Source organism: Choloepus didactylus, chromosome 19 (assembly GCF_015220235.1).
Source record: "Choloepus didactylus isolate mChoDid1 chromosome 19, mChoDid1.pri, whole genome shotgun sequence".
NCBI lineage: Eukaryota > Metazoa > Chordata > Mammalia > Pilosa > Megalonychidae > Choloepus > Choloepus didactylus.
Genome location: NC_051325.1, coordinates 49,764,044 through 49,788,981, shown reverse-complemented (window position 1 = coordinate 49,788,981; position 24,938 = coordinate 49,764,044). Strand labels below are relative to the sequence as shown.

The following is a 24,938-nucleotide window of genomic DNA, read 5'->3' as shown; positions in this document are numbered from 1 at the left end:
GGCTGGGGCAGTGAGATAGCCGGACCAGCAGGAACGGGGTGAGGGAATGGGGAAGGAGGAAGCAGTACTAGGCAAGAGCTGATGGGGAAGTACCTAAGAACGTAGGCTCTGGAGCTGACTCATCCAAGTTTGAGACTTGGTTCGCCCGCCCGTGAATAGTGTGACCTTCAACAAGTTACTTCATCTCTCTGAGCCTCAGTCTCCTCATCTGTAAAAATGGGACTCAGAGAGCCACCTCCTAGGATTTTTGAGAGGATTAAAGGAAAAAGCAGCAGACTAAAGTGTTCAGCCTGCAGTCTGTCTATTTTGTTTTGTTTTTAAATTATCCTTGTATGTTTGCTTGAGCTGCTATGGCAAATACCACACAACGGGTGGGCCTCACCAATGGGAATTTATTCGCAGTTTTGGAGGCTAGAAGTCCAACATCAAGGTATCGGCAGGGCTGTAGCACCCGGGAGTCCTCCGTCACATGGCGAGTGCTCTCTCCTTATTTCTGTCCCTCTAATTTCTGCTGACTTCTAGCTTCTTATGACTGATTGCATCTAAAGTTCCCTGGCCTCTAAGGACTCCAGTTGTATGGATTGAGGCCTCCCTGATTCAATTTGGCCTCATCTAAATAGGAACTTCAAAGACCCTATTCCCAAAGGAGTCCACACCTTAACTAATAATAGCATCTTCACATATCCTATTTACAAATGGGTCCACACTCACGGGAACTTGGATTAAGACCAATCTCCAACACCATATAAATCATGTAACCCTTAAATGGCAAGGTAGAAATCATTGTTCCCTTCAGTAGACAAGGAACCAGTGTTCAGAAAGGGCAAGGTCATGGAGTGGACAGGTGGCTTGGCCAGGATTTGAACCCATGTGCATTGGACTTCTTAGCCTCCAATGAGGAAAGGCCAGTCCCAGCCTGATTCTCCAAACCTCTTGGAGCCCTCGGGCCTAGGAGAAGGACTTTGATCCAGGAAAATCTCAGAGAGGCAGGGAAGGGCTTGGACACACATCTGCCTAAATGTCAGCCATGGTCATCTCAGGCACCTCTCCACCCGGCTGCCTGGGTGCTGTGAAGACCTCCCCAGCCACCCACATCTGCAAAGATGAGACGAACCAGTTGCTGATTCACCACTTTCATCTGCATTCATAGCCATTGTCATATCAAAAGCATGAGCCAAACCCACCCCCATCTCCTTGAACCAGGTTGTCCGCAATGGAGGGCCCTAGAGTGTCCACTCATTATAAGGTGGGGAAACTGAGGCCCAAAGGCAAACAAGATCATGGCACAGCCACAGAGCAACACGATGACAGAACCAACCCAAGGAAGCAGGTCTCCTGACATGGGCTCTGTGTTCAATTTGATTGAACAATCCTGTGTGAAGCGTCTGCTCTGAGCCAAGCACTGTGCTGGGCCCGCGCTGGGGTCTTTCCTTTCCTCACAGCAACCTCCCTGCACATCTCCATGGCCATCATCTCCACTCCGAGTCTGTGCTCTCCCCTCCAGACCACCTCCAGAAAAGTACTCTGTGCAGGGAGGGAGGAGAAGTTTCCATCTCTTTGCAGACATTTGCCCAAAGCACACTTCCTTATCCACGGTGGTACAGTGTGTGGTTAATTGCAGATTCTGGAGCCAGACCACCTGGGCTCAAATCCCAGCATTGCTGCTTATTATCTCCCTGACCTGGGGCTTGTTATTTAACCTCACTGTGCCTCTGACTCCTCCTTGGCTGAATGAGGCTCTCACTAGCACCTACCCTAAAGGGTGGTGATGAGGGTCGGTGAGTTAGCCTAGGTCAAGCACAAGAATGGTGCCTGGCTCCTTACTTGCATGCTGAGTACTAGCTTTTAATATTTTGTTCTCACGTGATATTTCCACCACCTTGATCTGTCATTTACCCAAGTACTGGGAACCCCGCCCCAAATCCAGAAAGCTGTCTGGGCAACCTGTATCTTAGTTTCTCACCACTAAATAGGGGGAAGCTGTCCCTGACTCCCCATCCCCCAGTCTAGGATTACCCAGTGCTGAGGGCTGGAAGCTGCACTTGGCCTTTTAAAAACCACCTGTCTCCTTCCAGCTGAGTCCCCGCATACATGTGTTTATGTGTGCACACACGCACATGCACACACACACACGCACACCACTCTCTCTCACTCCTCAAGGAGAAGGACTTCTCCACGGTTTCAGTTAATTCACTGCTTCCAGGGCTCCCCATCCCGGGGAGCCGCTCAGAGCATCCGTCCTTGTCGAATTCCAAAGGTAGCTTAGCAACAGCATCATCTGCAGAGTGAACCCCGGGCACCCAACCTATTTTACAGCCGCCTCCTCCATCACTCACCGCCAGACTCCCGTCCGCACCCACAGGAGCGCCGGGCCTGCGGCTGTCGCGAGGGCCCCACGCAAACAGCTCGCTCCCCGCTCCTGCCCCTGTCACAGCCCCGGCCCACCTCGTCCCCTTACCTTCCCACAACACCCACCCTCAGCACAACCTCCCAGCATTTCCATAAAATCTGGGTACTTTGACTAATCCTTTTCCCGAGCTGTAATTTCCCCCGAGGCTTCTGTCAGCTGGATGTGGATTTTGTAGGATTTTTAATTTTTTTAAAAAAAAAAGAATTATGAGGTCAGCACTTATGACCAACTCCTGTGGGCGGTGAGATCTATTTTAGATATACAGCAGGATTAAAGGGGGGAGGAGAGCAGATTTAATTAAGTTGCTAATATTTAAAGAAAATTGATGAACTCCTGGTTTACGAGTAGCACAGGCATGAACAGACCATTCATTCCGGAGGAGGCTTTTTATTTGATTTGCTTTCCATTTAAATCCTGCTCTTGTTTTATTTTCGTAGCCGCACTGTCCATTTAATTGTCTTTAATAAGGAAAACGTACCTCTGCTTGCATTTAATTTTGATTTAATTAGGAGGAAGTAATTAATGGCCTCGTAAATCCCATTTTTCAGCACCCCCCGGGAAGGGAAGTCATCATTCTTGTGTTTTTCACAGTGTTTATGAGCGAGGGCTGGGGCTGGGGCTGGGGGACTTCTCCTCCAGGGCCACCCACAATTGATGCAATGGGAAGAACCCGGGAAGTGGAGTCAGACAGGCCTTGGGGCTGCCTCATTAGCTGTGTGACTTTGGGTAAGATGTGGGCCTTCTCTGAGCCTTAGCTGGCCAATCTGTGCAATGGGAAGAGAATAATCCCGAATTCATAAGGTCATTTTGAGACATCTATGAGATAATGGAGAAAAGGGCCTAGAGCTGTGCCTGGTACCTAATGGGTTCCCAGTGACTCTTCATCCTTGTCCAGCTTCTGTGAATCTGGGATTTAACGGAGTGGGTCTGTCCTCCAGAAACCCCAGGAAGATGGTGGGGAATTCTAATGACAGTTGTGTCTTTCATTTTTATTCAGTGTGTTTGGTGCCCTGCCCAGTGCTGAGTGCTGGGAAAATGGAAATGAACAAGCTCACGGCCTCACAATTTCATGCACATAGAAACTCACATGCACACACACTCATCTATCCCACTCCTCTTGCACTTCCTTTGCTGGCATCATCAGAACACCTATCATGTGCCCAGCATAGGGAGTGCAGAGACAAAACAAACTTAGCTTTGTGCCCTGGAGGCCCATAACAGCTGGGGAGACAGATGTGCAAGACTGGAGTGTTACAGGGGAAAATGGAGCAGGGGGGAGTGTGCACAGGACAGGGGCACGGAGGGTATGCAGCAGGGAAGGGGCTCTTCAACCAAATGGGCAGGCACCTGGAAGAACTGCTTGGAGGAGGAAACAAGGTGAGTCTTCAAAGACATCTGATAGGATGATACCCCTACATGTCCGATGGGAGTCGTGGTTCTTGTGTCAGGAGATAGGGTAATGTACTAGATGATACCCACCTCCCCCATCCCTCCTGAGACCCGAGTGGCAAATGGGGAGGGGAACTAGACTACATTGAACACCTACTGTGTGCCAGCAGCTTATCTCATGAGCTCTGGATCCTATGGCAAAACAGTATCCGTCCCATTTACAGAAAAGAAAACTGAAGCTCAGAGAAGGCTAGCCACTTGCCCAGGGCCACACAGCAGGTCAGGGACAAAGCTGAAGCTGGCATTCAGCTGTTCCTCACTCCAAAGTCCATCATCATTCCTGATATGTGGTTTTGAGGTCCTTTTCCAAATGATGAAATGGAGGCTCAAAGAGAAGAGGCTGCCAATGACCACAGCCCGCCAGGTGCAGTACAGAAGACAGGTGCCAAGGCCTCTCCCCAAGGGGTACAGGCCAATGACTGCCCTGAAGCCCTCTCCTTCCCCCTTTCTCCCTTCTCCCCACCCAGAAGCGTTGTAAGCACATTAACCAAATTCCTAGAGGCTGCAGAGGAACTGTTCTGCGCTTTGGTGTCAAACACACCTGGGCCCACTTGAGTCTTGCCGGCAAAATGGGAATACATTTTCACATGCCACAAGTTCAGTTCGATTTCTGTGGACAGCCTGCAACATATGCCTGGCACATAGTGGGCACTCAATAAATGGGAGCACCATCCTTCAATCTCCATTCGTGGCCGAGAATCTTGAGAAATCTCTTCGAGAGCCGGAGCCCGCGCCCACTGTCCCCACTGCCCAGTCAGGACCCAGGCAAGCAGGGAGCCCAGCCCCAGCCCCAGCCCAGCCCCAGCCCTGCTGGAGTCACCAGCTCGGAGCTCTCAGCTCCTGCCCTTGCTCAGCCTTGTCTGACTCTGCGGCCCCCGGCCCCCGGAGAGCAGCCACTCGACCCCAGCGTGAGCTCTGTTTTGTACTTCACAGAAGAAAGTCCGTGACTTCGTTGCAAAGTTCTGCTCCCTCCTCCCCGCTCCTCATTCTTAAATGGTCCCTGTCCCGGGTCTGAGTCAAGGACCACAGGGGCATGAGGGAGACCCAGGAGTCAGAAAAGGAGGGAAAGAACTGTTTACAGAATGCTAAGGTCATTTCCGACATGCTGGCATTTCATCCTCACCACACCTGTGCCAGGTAGGGCTTGATCTGATTTCTCAGGGCTGAGAGCAGTGAAGTAAGAAGCCCATGGTTACAGCGTTAGTGAGAGAAGGCCGTGTGCCAGACTAAATGACTCCCCCTCTCTGTGTCTCAGTTTCTCCATCTGAGAAATGGGGGTGATGGTAATGATTTAAAGAGCAGTGATAATGGCTGTTAAGCATCCTCACATAGGGCATCTATTCCACTACACTGCACAGAAATGTTTGCTGATTAAATAAGCAGACAACAGGTCCTATTGGGAAGTGAGTGGAAGAACCCCAGAGAAAACAAATCTACCCTCTCCCTTCTTACCTGGACAAAGGTGAAGGAAAAGCATAAACAACAAACAGAAGAGACAGGTCTCCCCTTCCCAGGCACTGCCAATGATTCAGGGCCGAAGTCCTGAGATAATTTTATTGGGGGCATTAAACTGAGTTATGAGGTTTTTACAATCCAGCCACTTATGAGAAATCTATTAACAGTAACTGGACAGGAAGAAGGCTTCTCGGTGGAGCTCAGGACGGGCATTAATTGGGGCAATCTATAACAGGACGGGGACCCGGAAAGATTCCACCAGACACCTCCATTTACTCCCCGCAATTTCTGCTGAGAATCAGCAGACTCGCCAAAAAGAGAGAGATGCCCATTAATCGGCTAATGAAATATGAAAATGTTTATGGGCCATTCAATCTTCCAAATGGCACTTCTATAATCCACCTTTCAGACACAAAGTTCCACCAGCAGAATTTATACCCAGCTCCTCCTCCGTGGTAGGGGGTGGGCTCTCCTCACCCTCCATGACAACTTCACTGGCACCTGTTCTCCTGCCGGGTGGGCCGGGTACGAGGTGTCCTGACCCTACAGGGGCCTTAGGGCTTCTCTCGTTCACGGCCGTCTCTGCGGAAGCTTAGAGAGGCGCAGGGACTCACCCAAGCTCACCCGCTTCATTGGATGCGTTTTCCTCTGCTCGGGGCTGCCTCTGAGATTTGGGCATTGGGGGTTAAGGACTTGGATGTTTCTCTATGGGGGAACAGCCTTCTCGATGTCCTTGCCCAAGAGAGCCCCATGTAGTGAGAGCACCTGGGATCTGAACTCCAACAGTGCCTGGATTCAATCCTGGTTACAGGCAGCTAATATTGGGTAATGATATAATAATAACAATAGCAACCATTTGTTGGACACTTACTATGTCTTAGGCAGGGCTGATTTTCAACTAGGATATACCGATATAGGTGTACTGGTTGTTAAAATAGTGGAAAAACCTCCCTATCTAGAGTACAGGGTCCCCCACTTCTTCCTCACCCCAGCTCTCTCAGCCCTTTGGCTCTCTGTGTGATCCAGCAACCAATGGGTTCCTGCCCAGCCCCGTGGTCAGTGCCCCTGCCATGCTGGCTATTCCATAAACTTTTGAAAAGTAACTTGTTTGTTTTTAAGTGTGGCAAAATATACATAACATAAAAATCATTAGACAGTTCAACTTTCACTGCTATTGTTTTCCAGGCTCTTACATCACCCCAAACCAAAATTCATACTCATTTAGCAGTAACCCCCATCCTCCCCCTACCCCTGGTAACCACTATTCTACTTTCTCTTACTGTGAATTTGCTTATTCTGAGTATTTCATATAAGAGACATCACACAATAGTTGTCCTTTTGTGTCTGGCTTATTTCACTCAACATGATGTCTTTAAGGCTGATCCCTGTGGTGGCATGGAGCATGTATCACCCCTTGACTTCTTTTTGCAGCTGAATAATATTCCATTGTATGAATATATCATATCTTGTTTGTCATTTCTTCTGTTGATGGATACCTGAGTTGCTTCCACCTTTTGGCTACTGTGAATAATGCTACAGTGAACATTGGTGTACAAATGGCTGTCCCAGTCCTTGCTTTCAGATCTTTTGGGTATATGCCTAGGGGTAGAATTGCCAGGTTATATGGTAAGTCTATGTTTAACTTTCTGAGGAACTGCCAAATTTTTCCACAATGACAGCAACCCAACTAGGGTGCCTATTTCTCTGCATCCTCACCAACACTTGTTATTTTCAGGTTTTTTCATTAATAGCCAGCCTAGTGAGTGTGAAGTGCTATCTCATTGTAGTTTTAAATTGCATTTCTCTAATGGCTAATGATGTTGATCCTTGGCCTGTGTTTTAATTGGGTTGTTTGTCTTTTTTGCTGTTAAGTTTTAGGAGTTCTTTATGTAGTCTGGATAATAAACCCCTGTCAGATATATGGTTTCCAAATATTTTCTCCCATTCTCTAGGTTGTCTTTTCACTTTCTTAAAAATGTCCTTTGATGTACAAAAGTTTTTAGTTTTGATAAAGTCCATTTTATCTTTTTTCTTCTTTTATTTCTTGTGCTTTTGGTATAAAATCCAAACATCTATTGCCTACTACGAGGTCCTGAAGATATTTCCCTATGTTTTCTTGTAAGAGTTTTATAGTATTCACTCTTGCTTTTAGGTCATTGATCCATTTTGAATTAACTTTTGTATGTGGTGAGAGGTAGATGGTTTCCCAGCACCATGTTTAAGAGACTATTGGCTCCCCATTGAATGGACTTGGTACCCTTGTCAAAAATCCACTGGCCGTAGATGTGTGGATTTATCCCTGGGCTCTCAATTCTATTCCATTGGTCTATGTGTCTATCCTTCTGCCAGTACCACACATTTTAGTTATTGTAGCTTTAGAGTAAGTTTTGAAATCAGGAAATATGAGTCCTCCAACTTTGTTCTTCTTTCTCAAGGTTGTTTTGGCTATTCAGGGCTCTGCAATTCCACATGAATCTGAAGATGAGCTTTTCCATTTCTGCAAAAAATAAATAAATAAAAGGCTGCTGGAATTTTGATAGAGGTTGCATCAATATACTTAAAAATTTTTTATTGTGGCTTTATATATATAAATGATATATATAACATAAAATTTGCCATTTTAACCATTTTTAAGTGTACAATTCAGCAGCTTTGATTACATTCACAACGTTGTGCATCATCACCACCATCCATTTCCAAAACTTTTTCATCACTCCGAACAGAACTCTGTACCCATTTAGCAATAACTTGCCAGCCCCTGGTAACCTCTAATCTACTTTCTGTCTCTATAAATTTGCTTATTCTAGATATTTCATATAAGTGTAATCATAAAACATTTGTCTTTTGGTGTCTGGCCTATTTCACTTATCCTAATGTTTTCAAGGTTCATCTATTTTGTAGCATGTATCAGAACTTCATTCCTTTTTATGACAGATTAGTATTCTATTGTGCATATACACACATTTTGTTTATTCATTCATCTGTTGGTGGGCACTTTGATTGTTCCCAACTTTTGGCTATTGTGAATAATGCTGCTATGAACATTAGTTTACAGGTATCTGTTTAAGTCCCTGTTTTCTATTCTTTAGGGTATACTCCTAGTAATGAAATTGCCGGGTCACTTGTGAATCTATGTTTAACACTTTGAGGAACTGCCAAACTGTTTTCCACAGTGGCTGCAGCATTTTGTATTCCCACCAGCAATGCAGGAGGGGCTCCAATTTCTCCACATCCCTACCAACACTTGTTATTTTCCACTTTTAAAATAATGACCATCTTAGTGGGCTGTTCAGTATTAAAAGTCACATGGTGCCAGACAGGTGCTAAGGGCCTTATATGGAGTCTAGGCCGGGTCTGCCAGCTCCAGGGCTGTACTACCTCTCCCTTCCCAAGGGCTTCTCTCAGGAGGCTTTAGGATGAAGTGCGAAAGCCCAGGCTGCAGAGCCAGGCCAGTCCCTCCAGCGGTCTGACCTCGAGCAAATCTTCCCACTTCTTTGATCCTCAGTTTCCTCATCTGTAAAAAAGATGGATAGCAAGACTTCAATATACCACTTTTAATAATGGATAGAACACCTAGACAGAAGATCAATAAGGAAATAAAAGACTTGAACAATACTATAAACCAACAAGACCTAACAGATATATATAGAACACTTCACCCAATAGCACTAGAATACACATTCTCCTCTAGTGCACATGGATCATTCTCCAGGATAGACCGTATGTTAGGTCACAGAACAAGTCTCAAGAGATCTAAAAAGACTGAAATCATACAAAGTATCTTCTCTGACCATAATGGAATGAAGCTAGAAATCAATAACAGAGGAAGCACTGGAAAATTCACCAATATGTGGAAATTAAACAATACACTCTTAAAACAACCAGTGGATCAAAGAAGAGACCACTAGGGAAATTAGACAAATGAAAATGAAAATACAACATATCAAAGCTTATGGGATGCAGCAAGGGCAATGTTCAGAAGGAAATTTATAGCTGTAAATGCTAGCATTAAAAAAGAAGAAAGATCTCAAGTCAGTAACCTAACCTCACCCCTGGAGGAACTAGAAAAAGAAGAGCAAACTAAACTCAAAGTAAGCAGAAGGAAGGAAAATAGAAATATTGGTACAGAGATCAATGAAATAGAACAGAAAAATAATGGAATCAACAACAACAACAACAACAAAAGTTGGCTCCTTTGAAAAGATTGATAAAATTGACAAAGATTTAGCTAGACTGACAAAGAATAAAGGAGAGAGGCTGCAAATATTAAGAAATGAAAGGAGAGACATTGTTACCAACCCCAAAGAAACACAAAGGATTATGAGAGGATAATATGAACAATTGTATACCAACAAATTGGATAAACTAGATGAAATGGACAAATTCCTAGAAACATGCAAAATACCTAAACTGATTCAAGAAGAAATACAAGATCTCAATTGACTAATAACAAGTAAAGAGATTAAATCAGTAGTCAAAAACCTCCTAACAGGTGAAGGGAAACTTCTGGAAATGGATGGTGAGAAGGTGATAGCATTGCAACATTCTAAATGTGATTAATCCCACTAATGGAATGCTAGGGAGGGGGTGGAATGGGAAGATTTAGGCTGTATATAGGTTTCCACAATTGAAAAAAAAAAAAAAAAGACATTCTAAATAGATGACAATTAAATGCCAAGGATGATCCTGAATGGGATCTGAGGATGGAGGAGAGGAGGCTCAAAGGGACACAGATGGGACATAAGGGGAAAAAAAAAGGAAATATAGAATGTAAACTTTGTATTAATGTTGAATTTCTTGAACTTCCTAGCTGCACTTAATGAGATTGCATAAAAGAATGTTCTTGTCCATGGGAAATGTATATGTGAGAGGTGCATGTGAATTATATTGTTTGTTCAAAGATGTGTGCAGCTTGCTCTCATATGTTCAGAGGACAGAGCAATAGATGATGGATAATAGGGAGGGAGGGAAGGAGGGAGAGAGGGAGGGAAAGAAAGAAATGGTGGTGTGACAGGATGTTAAAGGTGGTGGATTGGGGTATCGGGGGAGGGGGGTCAGGGTATACTGGAGTTCTGTGTATGGGGTTTATACTGTTTTTGCAACTGTTCCTGTAAGTTTGAATTTATTTCAAAATAAAATTTCTTAAAAAAAAAAAAAACCTCCCAACAAAGAAAAGTCCAGAACCAAATGGCTTCACTGGTGAATTTAATCAAATGTCCTCAAAATCAAAGAGAAGCAAACACTTACTAATTCGTCTTATGAGGCCAGCATCACCCTAAAACCAAAGCCAGATGAAGATATCACAAGAAAAGAAAATTACCGGACAATATCCCTTATGAATATAGATGCAAAAACCCACAAAAAAATACTAGCAAACAGAATCCAACAGCATAAGGATTATACACCATGACCAAGTGGGATTTATCCCAGGAATACAAGGGTGGTTCCACATATGAAAATCAATTAATAAACTATACCACTTCATACCACTAGAATGACTGTTATTAAAAAAAAAAAAAAACAGCAAATGAAAAATAACAAGTGTGTTAGTGAGGATGTGGAGAAGTAGGACCCCTTGTGCATTGCTGGTGGGAATATAAAATGGTGCAGCTGCTGTGGAAAAGAGCTTGGCAGTTGCTCAGAAAGTTAAATAAAGAATTGCCATATGACCTACAATCCTACTTCTAAGTATATGCCCAAAAGAATTGGAAGAAGGGACTCAGATATCTATACACCAATGTTCATAGTGGCATTATTCACAATCACCAAAAGTTAGACACAATCTAAGTGTCTATCAATGGATGAGTGGACAAAGTGGGGCTGATTCAGACAATGGAATGGTACTCAGCTATAAAAAGGAATGAAGTACATGCTACAACATGGATAGCCTTGAAGACATCGTGTTGAGTGGAATAAGCCAGATACAAAAAGACAAATATTGTTTGATCTTACTTACATGACGTAACTGGGGTATGCAAATCCATAGAGGCAGAAAGTAGATTACAGGGAACAGGGGCATGGTGGAGATGAGGAATGGGGAGTTGGCGCTTAATGGATAGCGTTTCATTTGGGGTGATGGAAAAGTTCTGGTAATGGATGGTGGTGATGGGGGCATAACATTGTGAATGTAATTAACAGCACCGACTTGTATACTTGGAAGTGGATAAAAGTGGAAATACATGGTATATGTTGCCACAATAACACTTTTTTAAAAGGATAGCAAAACTTCCTCTAGCAGGGTTTTGTTTTAAAGAGCCCCAAACTAGAGAAGTTCATAAAATGGTTAGCACTGTGTCTGACACATGGTAGTTGCTCCTTGGATTTGCATTCCTTTTCTTCCTTTCTCTGCTCACTCCTTATCCCCGAGCCTGGCTCTCCAGGCATCAATATGAGTAAGACATGACCCTAAGTCCAGGATCTCAGAGCCTAGGAAGAGATGGATCTAGCTCAGAGTAAGGTTCCCAGAGCAGCAGCTGGAAAATTTGTTGGAAATGCAAAATCTCAAGCCCCCCGCCCCCCACCCAGACCTACTGAGTCAGAATCTACATTTTAACCAGGTACCCAAGTAGTTTGCATGCACAATAAGGTTTGAGAGGCACTGGTTACAACAGTCCTACAAAACTAAACATAATAATGATGGCTTGAGGTATTGCAGAGATTTTAGAGGGGAAGTGGAGGAGAAGGGAATCCAGAAAAGCTTCCTGGAAGAGGTGACATTTGAGCTGAGCCTTGCAGAATGAGTAGACTCAATAGGCAGAGGGAAAAGGGCAGGGTACACAGAGCAGGAGCCGAACTGAGGGCACCATGTGTTGAAAGGTGTGGAGGTGCCTTTGGACTTCTTTGGAAAGGCAGTGGGGAGCCATGGAATGGCTACGAGCAGGGAAGGACGTGTTGAGACTCCTCTTAGGCTGATAGCTCTGGCTACCTAGGAGAAGGCAGGTTACAGGGGCAGGCCTGGAGCAGGGAGAGCCGCAGAGGGCTGGTGAAACCCTCCAGGCAAGACCGAGTGGGGCCTGGACTAGGACGAGGGTCTCTCGACGAAGAGATGTGCTTTGGAAACAGGCCCTCGGTGGGACTCGAGGGAGGAGGCCGAGAGGGGCTCCCGGCCCAGCCTCCACCCTGCCTTCCTCCCTGCCTCCCCAGATCCACTCAGACTCAGACGAGGGTGACGGCGCCATCAAGTACACCATCTCAGGCGAGGGCGCCGGGACCATCTTTCTGATCGACGAGCTGACGGGCGACATCCACGCCATGGAGCGCCTGGACCGTGAGCAAAAAACCTTCTACACGCTGCGGGCCCAGGCCCGGGACCGCGCCACCGATCGCCTGCTGGAGCCGGAGTCGGAGTTCACCATCAAGGTGCAGGACATCAACGACAGCGAGCCCCGCTTCCTGCACGGCCCCTACATCGGCAGCGTGGCCGAGCTGTCGCCCACAGGTGGGCCGTGGGCTCCAGGGGTTGGGGCGAGCCCGGCTGATGTGCCCTCATGGGGAGGGAGCTGCCAGGTCCCTAGCGGGAGCCTGCTGGGGATGGGGGCTGTGGCTGATACCCTGGGAAGAGGCGGAGGGGACAGGAACCACTGTCCCAGGGCAGAGGGCACAGACAAGAGCCCAGGTGCTCAACCAGACTCAGGTGTACTCCCAGGCACAGTCACACACGCAGCCAGGGCTGCACACCAGGACACAGCCATGCACATGAGCACAGCCCCCGTGTGGACGAGGATGTAAGATGGACCCAGTCACACACTCTTAGGTCACGCACCCACACACTGGCATGCACACAGGCTCAGCCGCATCTGGACACAGCTGTACACACAGGTACAGCCCCACACACCAGCTCAATGAAACACCTGCACTCAGCCCCACCCACAGGCCCAGCTCCACACCCTGGCACACACACCAGAGCCACACACGGGCACAGCTGCACCCCTCGACACCATACAGATGAACACAGTCCTGGGATGCAGCTCTCACACAGCCGCGGTCACGTTTCCAGGTGCAACTAAAAACAGGCACATCTACTACCGGAAAGACCTCAGTGGGGCACAGTGGAGACAAGACCCCACCACACATCCAGGTCTAGCCTCACACCCTGACATAACCACATACAGTCACACACAGGAAATAGCCCCTCACAGGCACAGCCACCAACACAGACACAGGCAAAAGCCACAACCAGGCATTACACCCTGGGGTCCAGCTCATCAGGTGCAGCCTCAGATAGGCAGGGGCCCAGCCAGGTGCACCAACATGCAGGCAGCTCCGTTCACTGCCCACAGGGAAGCAACAGCACCCCAAGGCTCCCTCAGAGAAGCAGAGCCCCCAGACACATATCTGGATGTGGCTGCAACCACCCAGAAGTGCTGCACACACACAGTTGTACATGTAGAAAAATTCTAGGAAGCACAAGTGCAAGAAGCCCTCAGACACAGCCACAACCAGAAACTCACATCCACGCAGCTTCAGAGCACTAAGTCTAAAGGTGGGACAGAGCTGCCGTCTCCCACCATGGTCTGACCATCACGACCCCACTCAGCCCAGGGCTCCTGAGGTTCTGGTAGAAGCAGGAGTCATAGGTGAAGGGCACTAGCCAGTAGCTGCCATTTCCTTCCCCACCGTACTAGCCTACGCCATCTGCAAGTCAGCTCTGACAGGGACAATGGACCACGCTCGGTCACAGGCCCACTGAGGCCCCAGGCCAGGCTCCACCACTGCCCACCCTCCGTTACTGCCTCAGTGAGGCCAAGGGCTTGTTCTTGAGGCCAGCAGCTGGCTGTCAGAGGCCTGGGGTATTGGAGTTCTCGGGGGAGTGTGCAGTTCACCCCAGCTCCCCCAGGCTGAGCCAAATCTGGCAGATTTGTGGGTAACAAGGCAGCCAGTAATGGAAAGGGGTGAAGTGGACCACAGGGAATTATGGGCTCAAAGGAATGAGGAAAATAGGGAGCAGTGCGAATGTGCGTGTGGGGACGGGCCAGTGTGTACATGCTCATGGATGCACACATGTGCTTGATGCATGTATGCATTCGCACAAATGAATGCAGATATGCACGAACATAGCTAGCCAAATGGCACTTTAAGGCCCATGCGTGCATAGGACGTGCTTTGTGCCTATTGGAGTGTATGCATTCATTCATTCAACAAATATTTGTTAAGCGTCTGCTATGTGCTAAGCACTCTTCTAGGCACTGAGGACTCAGCAGTGAATAGGCAGATCAGACTCCGTGTTCTTCTGGAGGTCATGTTCTGGATAGGGGAAACAGACAATGAGCATGTAAACAAATACACCACTGGTCCAGGAAGGCCTCTCTGAGAAGTGACACTGAAGCAAAGACCTGAAGGAAACGAGAGTGTGGGCTCTGGCAGAAGAGCATTCCAGGCAGAAAAATAGCATGTGCAAAGGCCCTGAGGTTGAATCTCCCTGAGGAATTCAGAGGATATCCATGTGACTGGGGTGCAAAGGAAAAAGATGGCGAGATGGCCAGATCATGCAGCCCTGGAGAACCTGGTCAGGGCTTTGCCTTTTGGGCTGAGTGAGCTGAGGGGTCAGTGGAGGGTCTTGTTCAGAATAGTGACCTGGTCCGAGTTAGTGTTAACAGGACCCCATGGTTGTCTTGCAAAGAATAGATGGGGGCAGGAGTGGCAGGGCAAGGACAGAAGCAGGTGACCCACTGAGGAGGACATTGTAGTTGTCAAGGCAGGAAAAGATGGTGGCTTGGAACAAGGTGACACCAGTGGAGGTGTTGAAAAGAGGTCAACTTTGGGATGTATTTTGAAAGTAGAGCTGAAAGCATTTGCCAATGGATTGGTTATGGGATGTGAGAAAAAGAATTTTCAAGGATGACTGTCAGGATTTTGACCTGAGCAATTAAACAGATGAACTTTCCATTTGCTGAGATGGGAGAAACAGTGGGAGGGACAGATAGGGGAAAGACGGAAATCAAGAGTCTGGATTCCAGTGTGCTAATTTGGAAATACGTATGAGACAACTGAGCGGAGAGCTTGAAAAAGGCAGTTCAAGGGAGAAGTCTGGGTTGGAGAGATAAAGTTGGAAGTTGTCAGTAACAAATACTCGTGGAATTTCAGTGCCCGGGGGGGGCTTAGAAATCAATTTTGCAAACGAGTAAACTGAGGCTCAGAAGGGCAGTGGCTTGTCCAAGGTCACGCAGCAAGTCAGAGGCAGCCCGAGCCCCTGATTTCCCAGATCCAGCATCCCTCACTCCCTAACTCTAATTCTGGCCTGAGAAGACATGGCCCTGTCTCCCTTCTCCCAGCACTGACTTGCATGTTTCTGCATGGAATTGGCCAGAAACGCAGTGAGAGATGAGGCTGGAGAAGAAAGCAGGAGCCATGCCTGAAAGACTTGAGGGAAACAGGTAGCCTGGGAAAGGCTTAAGCAGGAAGTAGTGTGTCAAGTGTGCATCTTACAAACTCCCCCTGCTGCAGTGTGGACAATGGATCGGGATGGGGGTTCCGGGGGAAGTGCAGGCCCTGCATCCACAATAGCGGCTCAGCCATCGCCACCTCAGTCTCGCTTCAGCTCTGAGAGGTGGGCAGGACTGATGTCAGTATCCCCATCGAACAGACAGGAGCACAGAGGCCCAGAGAGTGGAGAAGATGCATTCACAGTGTCCAAGCAAGTTGGTGATGGAGCAAGGTGCTGGGCTCATCTCCCAGACTGTCAGAGTGGCAAGGGTCCTTAAAGATGTCCAGTCCAGACCCTTGTTGCACAGATGGGGAAACTGAGACCGAGAAGAGGGGAAGGACTCGCTCAAGGTCACACAGTGATTAGAGGTCAGAGCTTCAAGACCACGGGCCTCAGGAGACCCAGCCCTGCCACCCCTCCCTCCCCCAGACCACTGCCCCTCACAGGCGGCTCAGAAAAAAGTCGCGCAGGGGGATTCGATTGGGATGAGCTGGGGAGCCCAGGAGGGGGAGGGAAGAAGCAGAAATTAAATTAGTTTATTTCATTTGAGCAATTTTTTGAAGGGGAAACGAATCTGACACTGGGTGCTTACGAAGACTCCAGGCAGCTTTGAAAATCAGTCACAATTACCGAGCTTCCTGATCGGGGCTGAGGGCAGAGGCACCAACAAACGGCACCAGAGTCTGGGCAGCTTCGGAGATCAGAGGGAACAGGGACGCAGCTTGGGACATGAAAGGCAGCAGCGCTCACAAATTAAACCACTCACAGCTTAAAAGGGAAGAGGAATGTGCCGGGGGCTTCCAATGAGCCACGCTTCTGAGAAGGGGACGCCAAGCCAACGGGTGCAGCAAAGCAGGTTGCGAGCTGACAGTCAGCAGACCTGGCTTCCCACTGACCTTGGGCAAGTCCGCACCCCTCTCTTGGCCCCAGCTTCCCTTCTGCGCATTGAAGGGATTCATCTGCTGAAAGCCATTTACTGAATGCCTACTATGTGCCGGGTACCATTTCCCAAAAGCACTGGGGATTCTTGGGACACACCACATGCTAGTACAGGGAGAGAGGCTGTCAAGAAATATCCAAGCAAATACATAGTACACCAGGTGATGTGAGTGCTGTGCAGAATAAGGGAATTTTGAGTGGTGTTGAGGGAGTACTGTCAGATTGTTGGGCCCCACCCCCATAGTTTCTGCTTCAGTAGGTCTGGGATGAGATTGCTTTTCTAACAAGTTCCCAGGAGGTGCTAACACTGTGGTCCAGGGAGCACACTTCTAGAACCTCTAAGCTACAGGAGGAGAGTTCCAGGCAGAGGGAAGAGCAAGTGCAAAGATCCTGAGGCAGAGCAAGGAGGCCAGCATGGCAGAAGAGGAGTGAGTGAAGGGGAGAGTGTCCAGTGAGGGAGACGAGGTAACGGGAGCCAGATCACAAAGGACTTAGTAGCCACTGAAAGGTTTTCAAGTACTCTGAGTGACAGTGAGAGCAGAAGAGTGGCATGATCCAACTTACATTTTCAGTGGATGACTTGTTGGCCGCCATGTTGAAAATAGACTGTAGGGGGCAATGTTGGAAGTAGGGAGAGCAGAAAGGAGGCAATTGCAATAGTTCAAGCTAGAGGTGATGGTGACATGGACCAGTGTAGGTAGAGGAGTTGGATCCTAGATGCACTTTGAAGGTAGAGTCAACAGAATTTGCGAGAGTTGGATATGGGGAGTGAGGGAGAGAGGAGTCAAGAACGACACAAAGATTTCTGCCCTGAGCAACCGGATGGATGGAGCGGCTATTGGCTATTGCTGAGACAGGGAATGCTCTGGGAGGAGCAAGTTTGCAGCACAACATTAAGAATTCACTTTGGACATATTGAGACTGAGATGTTTACTGAAATCCAAGTGGAGATGTCAAGGAGGCAGTTGGATCTATGAGTCTGGAGGTCAGGAGAGATGAGGGCTAGAGATATAGCTTTGGAAGTTGTAAGCAGAGAGAGGGAATTTAAAGCTTGAGGCTGGATGAGCTCACCAGGGGAGTGAGTTTTGATGGAGAAGAGTCGGAATAGATGATCTCTGGATGAGGGGAGACCAGACCACTTCCCTAGGGTGTCACTGCTTGGAGGGAGGATTTGTCAGGGCTCCCACACCCAGTTCCACTCCACTCACTTGTTAATACCAACTATGCACAAGACACTATGCTTGGCACCGTTGAGGATACAGAAATGAGATGTTCAATTCAACACACATTTATTAGCTGCTACTTTATTCTGGGCACTGCAGGGGATGTAGAGATAAGTAATTGAATTAAATCCACAAATGTTTATTAGCACCCATTATATACAAGGCCTCCAATGTACTTGGCTCTGAGGGGATTGCAAAGATGAGTCACCCTACTTAGCAAACATTTATTAGCACCTACTTTGTATATAGCCCCACGGGGGATAGAAAAATAAGTAGTTGCTTTCAATTCAATAAACATATATTAGTGCCTACTAGGTACCTAGCATTTTGCTAGGGATATGGTGATGCAAAGATGAGCAAGACACTGCTTCTGACCTCAAAGGGGTAGCTGATCTGTTTCATCACTTGTGCCAACTCTGAGCAATTGGTGGTGGGCGCAGGGCTGTGCTGAGAAGGAGTCTGAGGGCTCATTCAGACTCAACGGAAAAGAATGCCACAATCGATTAGTGATGTCTGGTGCAAGCAAAGGAAGGAGAATGGGGTGGCACGTAGGCCATAGAGTTGGCACTGCTGAACTATGGGATTGGGGCTCAACAGAATGGGGAAATGGACAGGGGCCCTGGAACAGCCACTTCCCATGGATTCTGATTCTGCTGTGAGCAGCAGCTTTCATAGATGGAAAAAGGCTGTTTTGCAGTACAGCCTGTATTTCTTCAGACATTTGTTAAATAACAGCTATCAGCCAACACTACATTCACAAAGCTATTTCCTTTTATTCTCACAAACCTGGGGAATAAGCAGGGCAGGTATCACTGTCCTCATTTTGCCGATGAGGAAACAAATGCAATGAGAGATAAAGTGACATGTTTGAAGTTCCACAGGAAAAGCTGGAGCTAGAACCAGACCCAGATTCCAGAACCAGCACCCGAGTTACTTAATCAGCCTGCATGACTTCCTAGGCGAAAATCGTCACGATCGTTTCTTTAGCTTGTACAGGACTTTGCAGCTTACAAAGCACTGTCACATCTTAATCTCATTTCATCCTCCCAGGAACTCTCTTGGGGTGAGCGCTGACATCCCCATTTTATAGCCGAGGAACCTGAGACTCAAAGAAGGAAAGGGAAATAAAATTGGGAGAGCACACTGTCTGATTCCCGAATCCAGTGCTCGTAGGGGAGGGGTGGGCGGCAGAGAGGAAAGGAAGCAGGCAGGAGGCAGCGTGTCCCTCAAGGGTCTCATTCTGGACAGGCCGCAGCAGGCTGGGAACCTCCAATTGTCCCATCGTCAGCTGGAGATAGTGTGGCTCAGCAGCCCTCAGGCCCAAGCGAGGAATCAATTGCTGGTCTCTGCAGAGACAACTTCTAAAGATGTTTTTAATTAAAGTCCAGGAAGATCTATATGTGCAATATCTCCTCGCCTAGCAACGGCACTGGCTCTCACCGCCTGGGTTGTGGGGAACAGGACAGGAGCTCCTGGTGGGGAGAGGGGGCAGGGAAGGGCAGAGGCCCCAGCCTTCAGCAGTGGGCCCCTTGATCCAGGTAATCTGGACAGGCAGGAGGGTATCCATGTCTCTCTTTGCCTTTTCCATCAATAAATCATTCAGCAAACATGAATGCCAGGCCCTGGGCCCATCTGGGATGTGAAGATGATAAAGCCACCCTCCAGCCCTCACAGACCTAGCACATAGTAGGTGCTCTGAAGATGCTGGGTGAATGATGAGCCAAAATGTTTACTTTCTGCAAGTGGCAGAGGCATGCTATTGCAGCCACATAGAGTGTTGCTGTCTCAAACAAACAAGGTCACCAGACCCTTAACCGAGAGCCCCAGTTACATGTTAAGAAGACAGAAAAGCTTATGAGTCTCACTTTGGGGTAGTAGGAGCGTCCCGCCTCCCTCTCAGGAGGACGGACATATGAGATCCCCGCTCACACACTTAGGGGTTCCCTGGAGGGGCGCGTCCGTGGCTGGGATCCAGGAGGAAAGAAAGAGGGAAGAGGGTATGCAGATGTTCCCTGGAGACTCTGGAGAAGCAGGTTTGGCAGTGTAGGGAGCCCCCCACCCCATAAAGCCAACCCTCTCCTTCCTTCGTGCCCTCCTTCCATTCCTTCCCCTGTCCCCTTGTTTCATAGGAATCTCTACCTCCTCTTTGACTTCACTCTGCTTTCCTACCTCTCCATGTGGCTCCCTTGCTCTCTGTCATTCTGACTCACATCTTTGCCTCTGTCCTAATTGGTCTGTCTGTCTCTTGATGGCTCTGTTTTCCCTCTTTCCTCTGTCTGTCTGCTCCTCTTCCTCTCTGGGTCTGTGTCCTTCTGACCTCGTTTCTGTCCCTCATTTCTCTGTCTCTGACCCACTTTCTTTCCCCATCTCTCTGTGCCCCCCCTCTGTCCCTTGTCTCTGGACCTGCCCCTCCCCCTCTACCTTGCGACACCCCCACCCCCGGCAGCCACCTCCCTGGTCTCCTGTGAATCATTCGTGTATATTAGGCTGCCTGGGCCCGGCAGCCGGAAGTGGGGTCGAGGCCAGCCCAGCGAGCTGGCTTTAGACGTGATGACAGTGATGACAGGACAGGGAGCTGGGGAGGGGGCTTGTTTCCTGTGTAATCTGAATGCTACCGTAGACTAGACAAGTGGTTTTTAATTTTTAATAGAAAGCATTCCATGCAGTTGTGGCAGCAGTAGGGGGTGGGACTCATCTTTTTATAAATGTTTGAGAAGCTAAATGTGAGCCGAGGGTTTCCCCAGGCCAAGCAGGGTAGCAGAGGGAGGGGGAAGAGGCAGGATGACAATAATTACACCCATCTTCATAATAGTGACACTTGGTCACCTTGGTTGAGGACTCTGTTCTTTTCCTAAGGGCTTCATCTCTTTTATGTCACTAAAGGGTTTCCCACAACTCAGGGAGTCAGGAGGGATAGAGCATTATGCCCAGTCAGGTCGGGTAATTTCCCCACAGCCGCATGGAGAGCCGAGGCCAGGGCTGGAATGAGAATTTATGTCTTCCGTGCCTGAGCTGCTCTCCACCTCCTGAAGGTTCTGGAGCTCGAGTCTGGGGATTCAATTCATCTCACAAATAGTGAGGGTTAGCAAGACACAAGGAAAGAATTCTGGCCCTGGAGACAGGACATGGGTTCCAGTTCAGGCCCCATGACAAACCTTGTCAGAGTCACCCAGGAGAACTAGAGAGGAGGAGTGAGCAAGCCCCTCTCTCCTGATGCTTATTGTCCTGGGGTCTCCGACTCCAGGCCAGCCTGAGAGAGTGGGGAAAGGAGTGAATTCCCAGTGAGCACCCACTGCATGGCCAGCTGCCCCAGCCATTTAAGTCCATCCTCCCTAATGTCACAGCATCTCAGAAAATTACAGGTGAGGAATTACAGGTGAAGAAATACAGGTGAGGAGCCAGGCCAGACAAGGGGAAAGACCTGACCGAGGCCACCCAGTGAGGAAGTGGGGGGGGGGAGCGGATTTGAGGCCAGAATACCCATACCAAAGCCCGTGGAGGTGGGAGGGGCACCTCCCCGCAGGAAAGCCTCACTTCTCCCACCAACTCTACCTGGGAGGAGCACTGCTGACTTGGTGGCATGAGCCACCTGGCCGCTCCCTTCTGGTGTCAGTCTCAGTATAGGCACAGTGGGCCTGAGGGTGACGCCAGATGGACAGACCTGGATGTGACTCTTTCCCTCCCACTAACTAATGGTGTGACCTTGGGAAAGTCATTGAACTCCTCTGTGACTCTGTCTCCCATCAATTCAATGAGGGATTGGGTCTCGGGATGCAGTTACCACCCAGGGATGTACTTTACAATCACTATGGGAGTTTGGAAAAAACCCTTGCCTGGCCTCCACCCCAGGAGAGGTCTATGTAATCGGTCTGGAGAGATGCTAAGCATCAGTTTCATTTTAAAACTCCCCAGGAGACTGTAATGTGCAGCCAGGTTGAGAAACACAGGCCTCTGTGCTCTCCAAGGACCAGCCTTTCCATCTCTACATTCCACATGGCTTCCTGGGCTCCAAGATCCCATTTACCCAGGAATCAGTTGGGCAAACCCTTCTATTCCAGCCTGGATTTAGGCCCTTTTTCCTGCCTAGCAGAAGGGCTGGGCAGCAGCCCCTCTGGGCAGCAGCAGGCAGCTCTCCCAGCCAATCCCAGCTGTGCTTCTGGAAGTCAGGAAAGGAGAATCCTGAACCCACTTCTCGCCTTTCCCTACCTCTCCCCTCCTCTATTCTCTAACCCATCCCCCTCTCAGCGGCCATGTACTTCTACTCAAGTTCACCCCCTCTTCCTACCTTTTAGGCAGGATACATGGGGGGTTTGGACATCAGCCAGACCTGCCTCTCCTACTTCCTTGCCCAGTGGACTTGGCCAGATACTGTCTTCGGCACTGAACATGGAAATCTGTTTGCATTCTCACAAGGCTCCCAAGAGTTTTATGTCCCCAGATGAGGACACTGAGACACAAAGGAGTTCATTGCTTAACTTCACTCAGCCTCCTTTTCCCCATCTGTAAGGCGAGAATTTTAGCAGAGCCTACCTCATGACCTTATTGTATAAATTCCATGAGATGATGTACATAGAGGCCATACCTAACACAAAGTAGTTATTTAATAAGTGGTAACTATCAGTATTATTAAATAGTGATATATAATAAGTAATGAGTTTCATTATTAATTGATATTTGCACCCTTAACCGTGCATAGCAGTTTTCTTAGCTGTAAAATGGGAATGATGCAATGGTGTGCTGGAGCTGATCATAAGTGCCAAATATTGATTTTCAGGAGTTTTGCAAACCAATTGATGGCACGTTGGTAGCTCTGGCCCTAAAGGGAGTATTTACACCACAGAAATCAGCAAACACCACAAAGCAGGTTATTCCACCCCCACTCTCACCCACCCCCAGCTGATGGTTAAACATTTACCAGCAAACAACTGCATCTCCACCCTAGAGTAGTTGCGAGGACTGTAGGATATAATGGCCAAGATGGTGCATTGTAAGGTGCAAACTACTGAACCTAGGGGGGGTGACCCCAGGTGGTCCCACAGCAGCCACAAGCCTGGTACCTTTTTATCTGCCAATTCTGGGGAGCTGCTGACTTGTGAAGAAGGTGGGAGGGGTGTGTGGCATGAGGAAGCCTGTCCGCTGGGGCCTGGGGAGCCAGTGGTGAATCACTGACCCTGCACCATCCCTGCGCATCGGCATTCACTGTAACGGCTGCAATAAAGAACCCAGGATTGGGGAAATGACTCCATCATCCCTACGGGAGTCCCTGGGATGCAGCCAGGGAAAGAGAGCACTCGGCAGGGTCCCTGGGGAGCCACTCAGCCTGATGTGCTTTGCTCAGGGCATGGCGGGGAGTGATGTGCAGGGAGAAGTGACCCTCTCTCCTAACAGTTACAACAGCCACTATTTATTGGGTACCCACCAGGAGCCTGATGCTTTATGTGTCTCCTCCCATTTCAGTGCCTCTGTGAGGGAGGCCGATGGCGCCATTGTATACTGGCAAGCAGTGCCTCCTGCGATGACAACAACAATCTGCATTTGTTGAGTTCTTAGCATGGCCCGAGCACTGTCCTCTGTGCTGAACACGGTCATCTATTTGAATTCTCACGACATCCCGAAAGTTTGGTAGTAGTGTTACCCCCATTTCACAAGAGAGGAAACTGAGGCACAGAGAGCTTCATGACACGCCCGCAGTCATCCTGCTAGTACATAGTAGGGCCGTCGCTGAGCGTGACTGAGTCTACTGGGCCACTGTGCCCACAGTCACTGCGTCTGCACTGACACTGGCATCAGAGAGCCCTGGATTCGGATCTTACCACTTCCTTTCTGTTTGCCCTTAGTCAAGTCTTTTCCTCTATCTGACCTGTTTCCTCACCCGTAATATTAGAGAGGTAATCTGTGTCTTTCAGAGGTACTGTACGGATTAGAGAGAGGATGAATTCAAGTGGCTGGGGAAGCCAACCATGCAACTGGCACGCAATAGGAGTTCATTCCTTTCCTCTCTCCATAGGGTCAGGAGGCACTTGGGGACCCTCAGGCACCAGCCTCAGGAGGGAGGGGGCTTGCTCACCACCCCCTCCCAGCTTCTCCAGGCAACCCTGACATGGTTGAGATGGAGCTGGAGCTGCACATTGCAGGGCGGTTCAGGAGGCTGGGGCTGGGGGGGGGTGGGGAGGAGAGGGAAATGAGAAATGCAAAAGAGTGAAAAATAAATACATGTGTCTGTCTGGAATGATCGAGGGCCCCATGCTGGAGGCGGGAGAGGTGGGCGGCAGGCTGGGCTTAGCGGAATTGCTGCAGAAGCACTTCCAGAGTGTCCCTCATTAGCCAGGCAGTGAACTGGCCTCAGCTGCCGTCAGCTGCCCTGCTGGCCCCAGGAAGCCCAGCCCAGCCCAGCCCCCAGGAGGTCTGAGGATGCCCAACGGGGGGCATCTCCCCAAGGTGGGCTCTGAGTCTCCTCCCCCTTGGGTCATATCCTGAGCCCCGAAGACCCTCTCTTGGGTCTTCCACTGCACCCCCACCTCTCCAGAAAGGTCCAGACGAATCAGACAGGCTGGGCCCGGAGGTTGCGCCTGCCCCCTGCCGCTCCATCTGACCGCATCCCCCACCCCTGCTCGGTCCAGCCTCATGTTCCAAGCCTGCTTTCGTCAAATTGAACATGATGTCAAATTAGAGCCATCTCTGGGACAGGCCGAGAGAAACTCCAGTTTAATGAGGCAGCGTTGAAAATCAATAACTTAATTGCCACTGTTTGATGGACTTTTATCCAATTTATATTCTCCCCAGCAGCCTACGTGAAGTGCATGAGGAGGAGGGGGTCTGTCTGGGCACCCCGGGGGAGGGGCGAGGAGGGCATGGGGCCCACAGCCATCTACTTCCCAAAGGGACAGCTGGGCGCTGCCATTCCCCTGCCCGGGGGCCCCACGGGCCATGAGATACTGGACTCTGAGCCCCTCATGAACTCCGTTGCACGATCCCGCCCCGTGTCCCCTCCGCTCCTTGAAGGAGGGGTGCAGCAGTGCCTGTTGAATCAGGAGGGGCT

At 48.9% G+C, this 24,938-nt stretch overlaps 1 protein-coding gene across 2 annotated transcripts in view; it reads left to right on the top strand.

Moving 5' to 3' along the window:
• The window catches only part of CDH22 (cadherin 22), a 123,956-nt gene that overhangs the window by 55,771 nt on the left and 43,247 nt on the right, over nucleotides 1-24,938 (top strand). For both annotated transcript variants that reach the window (XM_037812228.1, XM_037812229.1), the window contains exon 3: nucleotides 12,458-12,752. In XM_037812228.1, coding sequence (XP_037668156.1) covers nucleotides 12,458-12,752 — 295 coding nt within the window. The remainder of the gene's footprint in view (nucleotides 1-12,457; nucleotides 12,753-24,938) is intronic.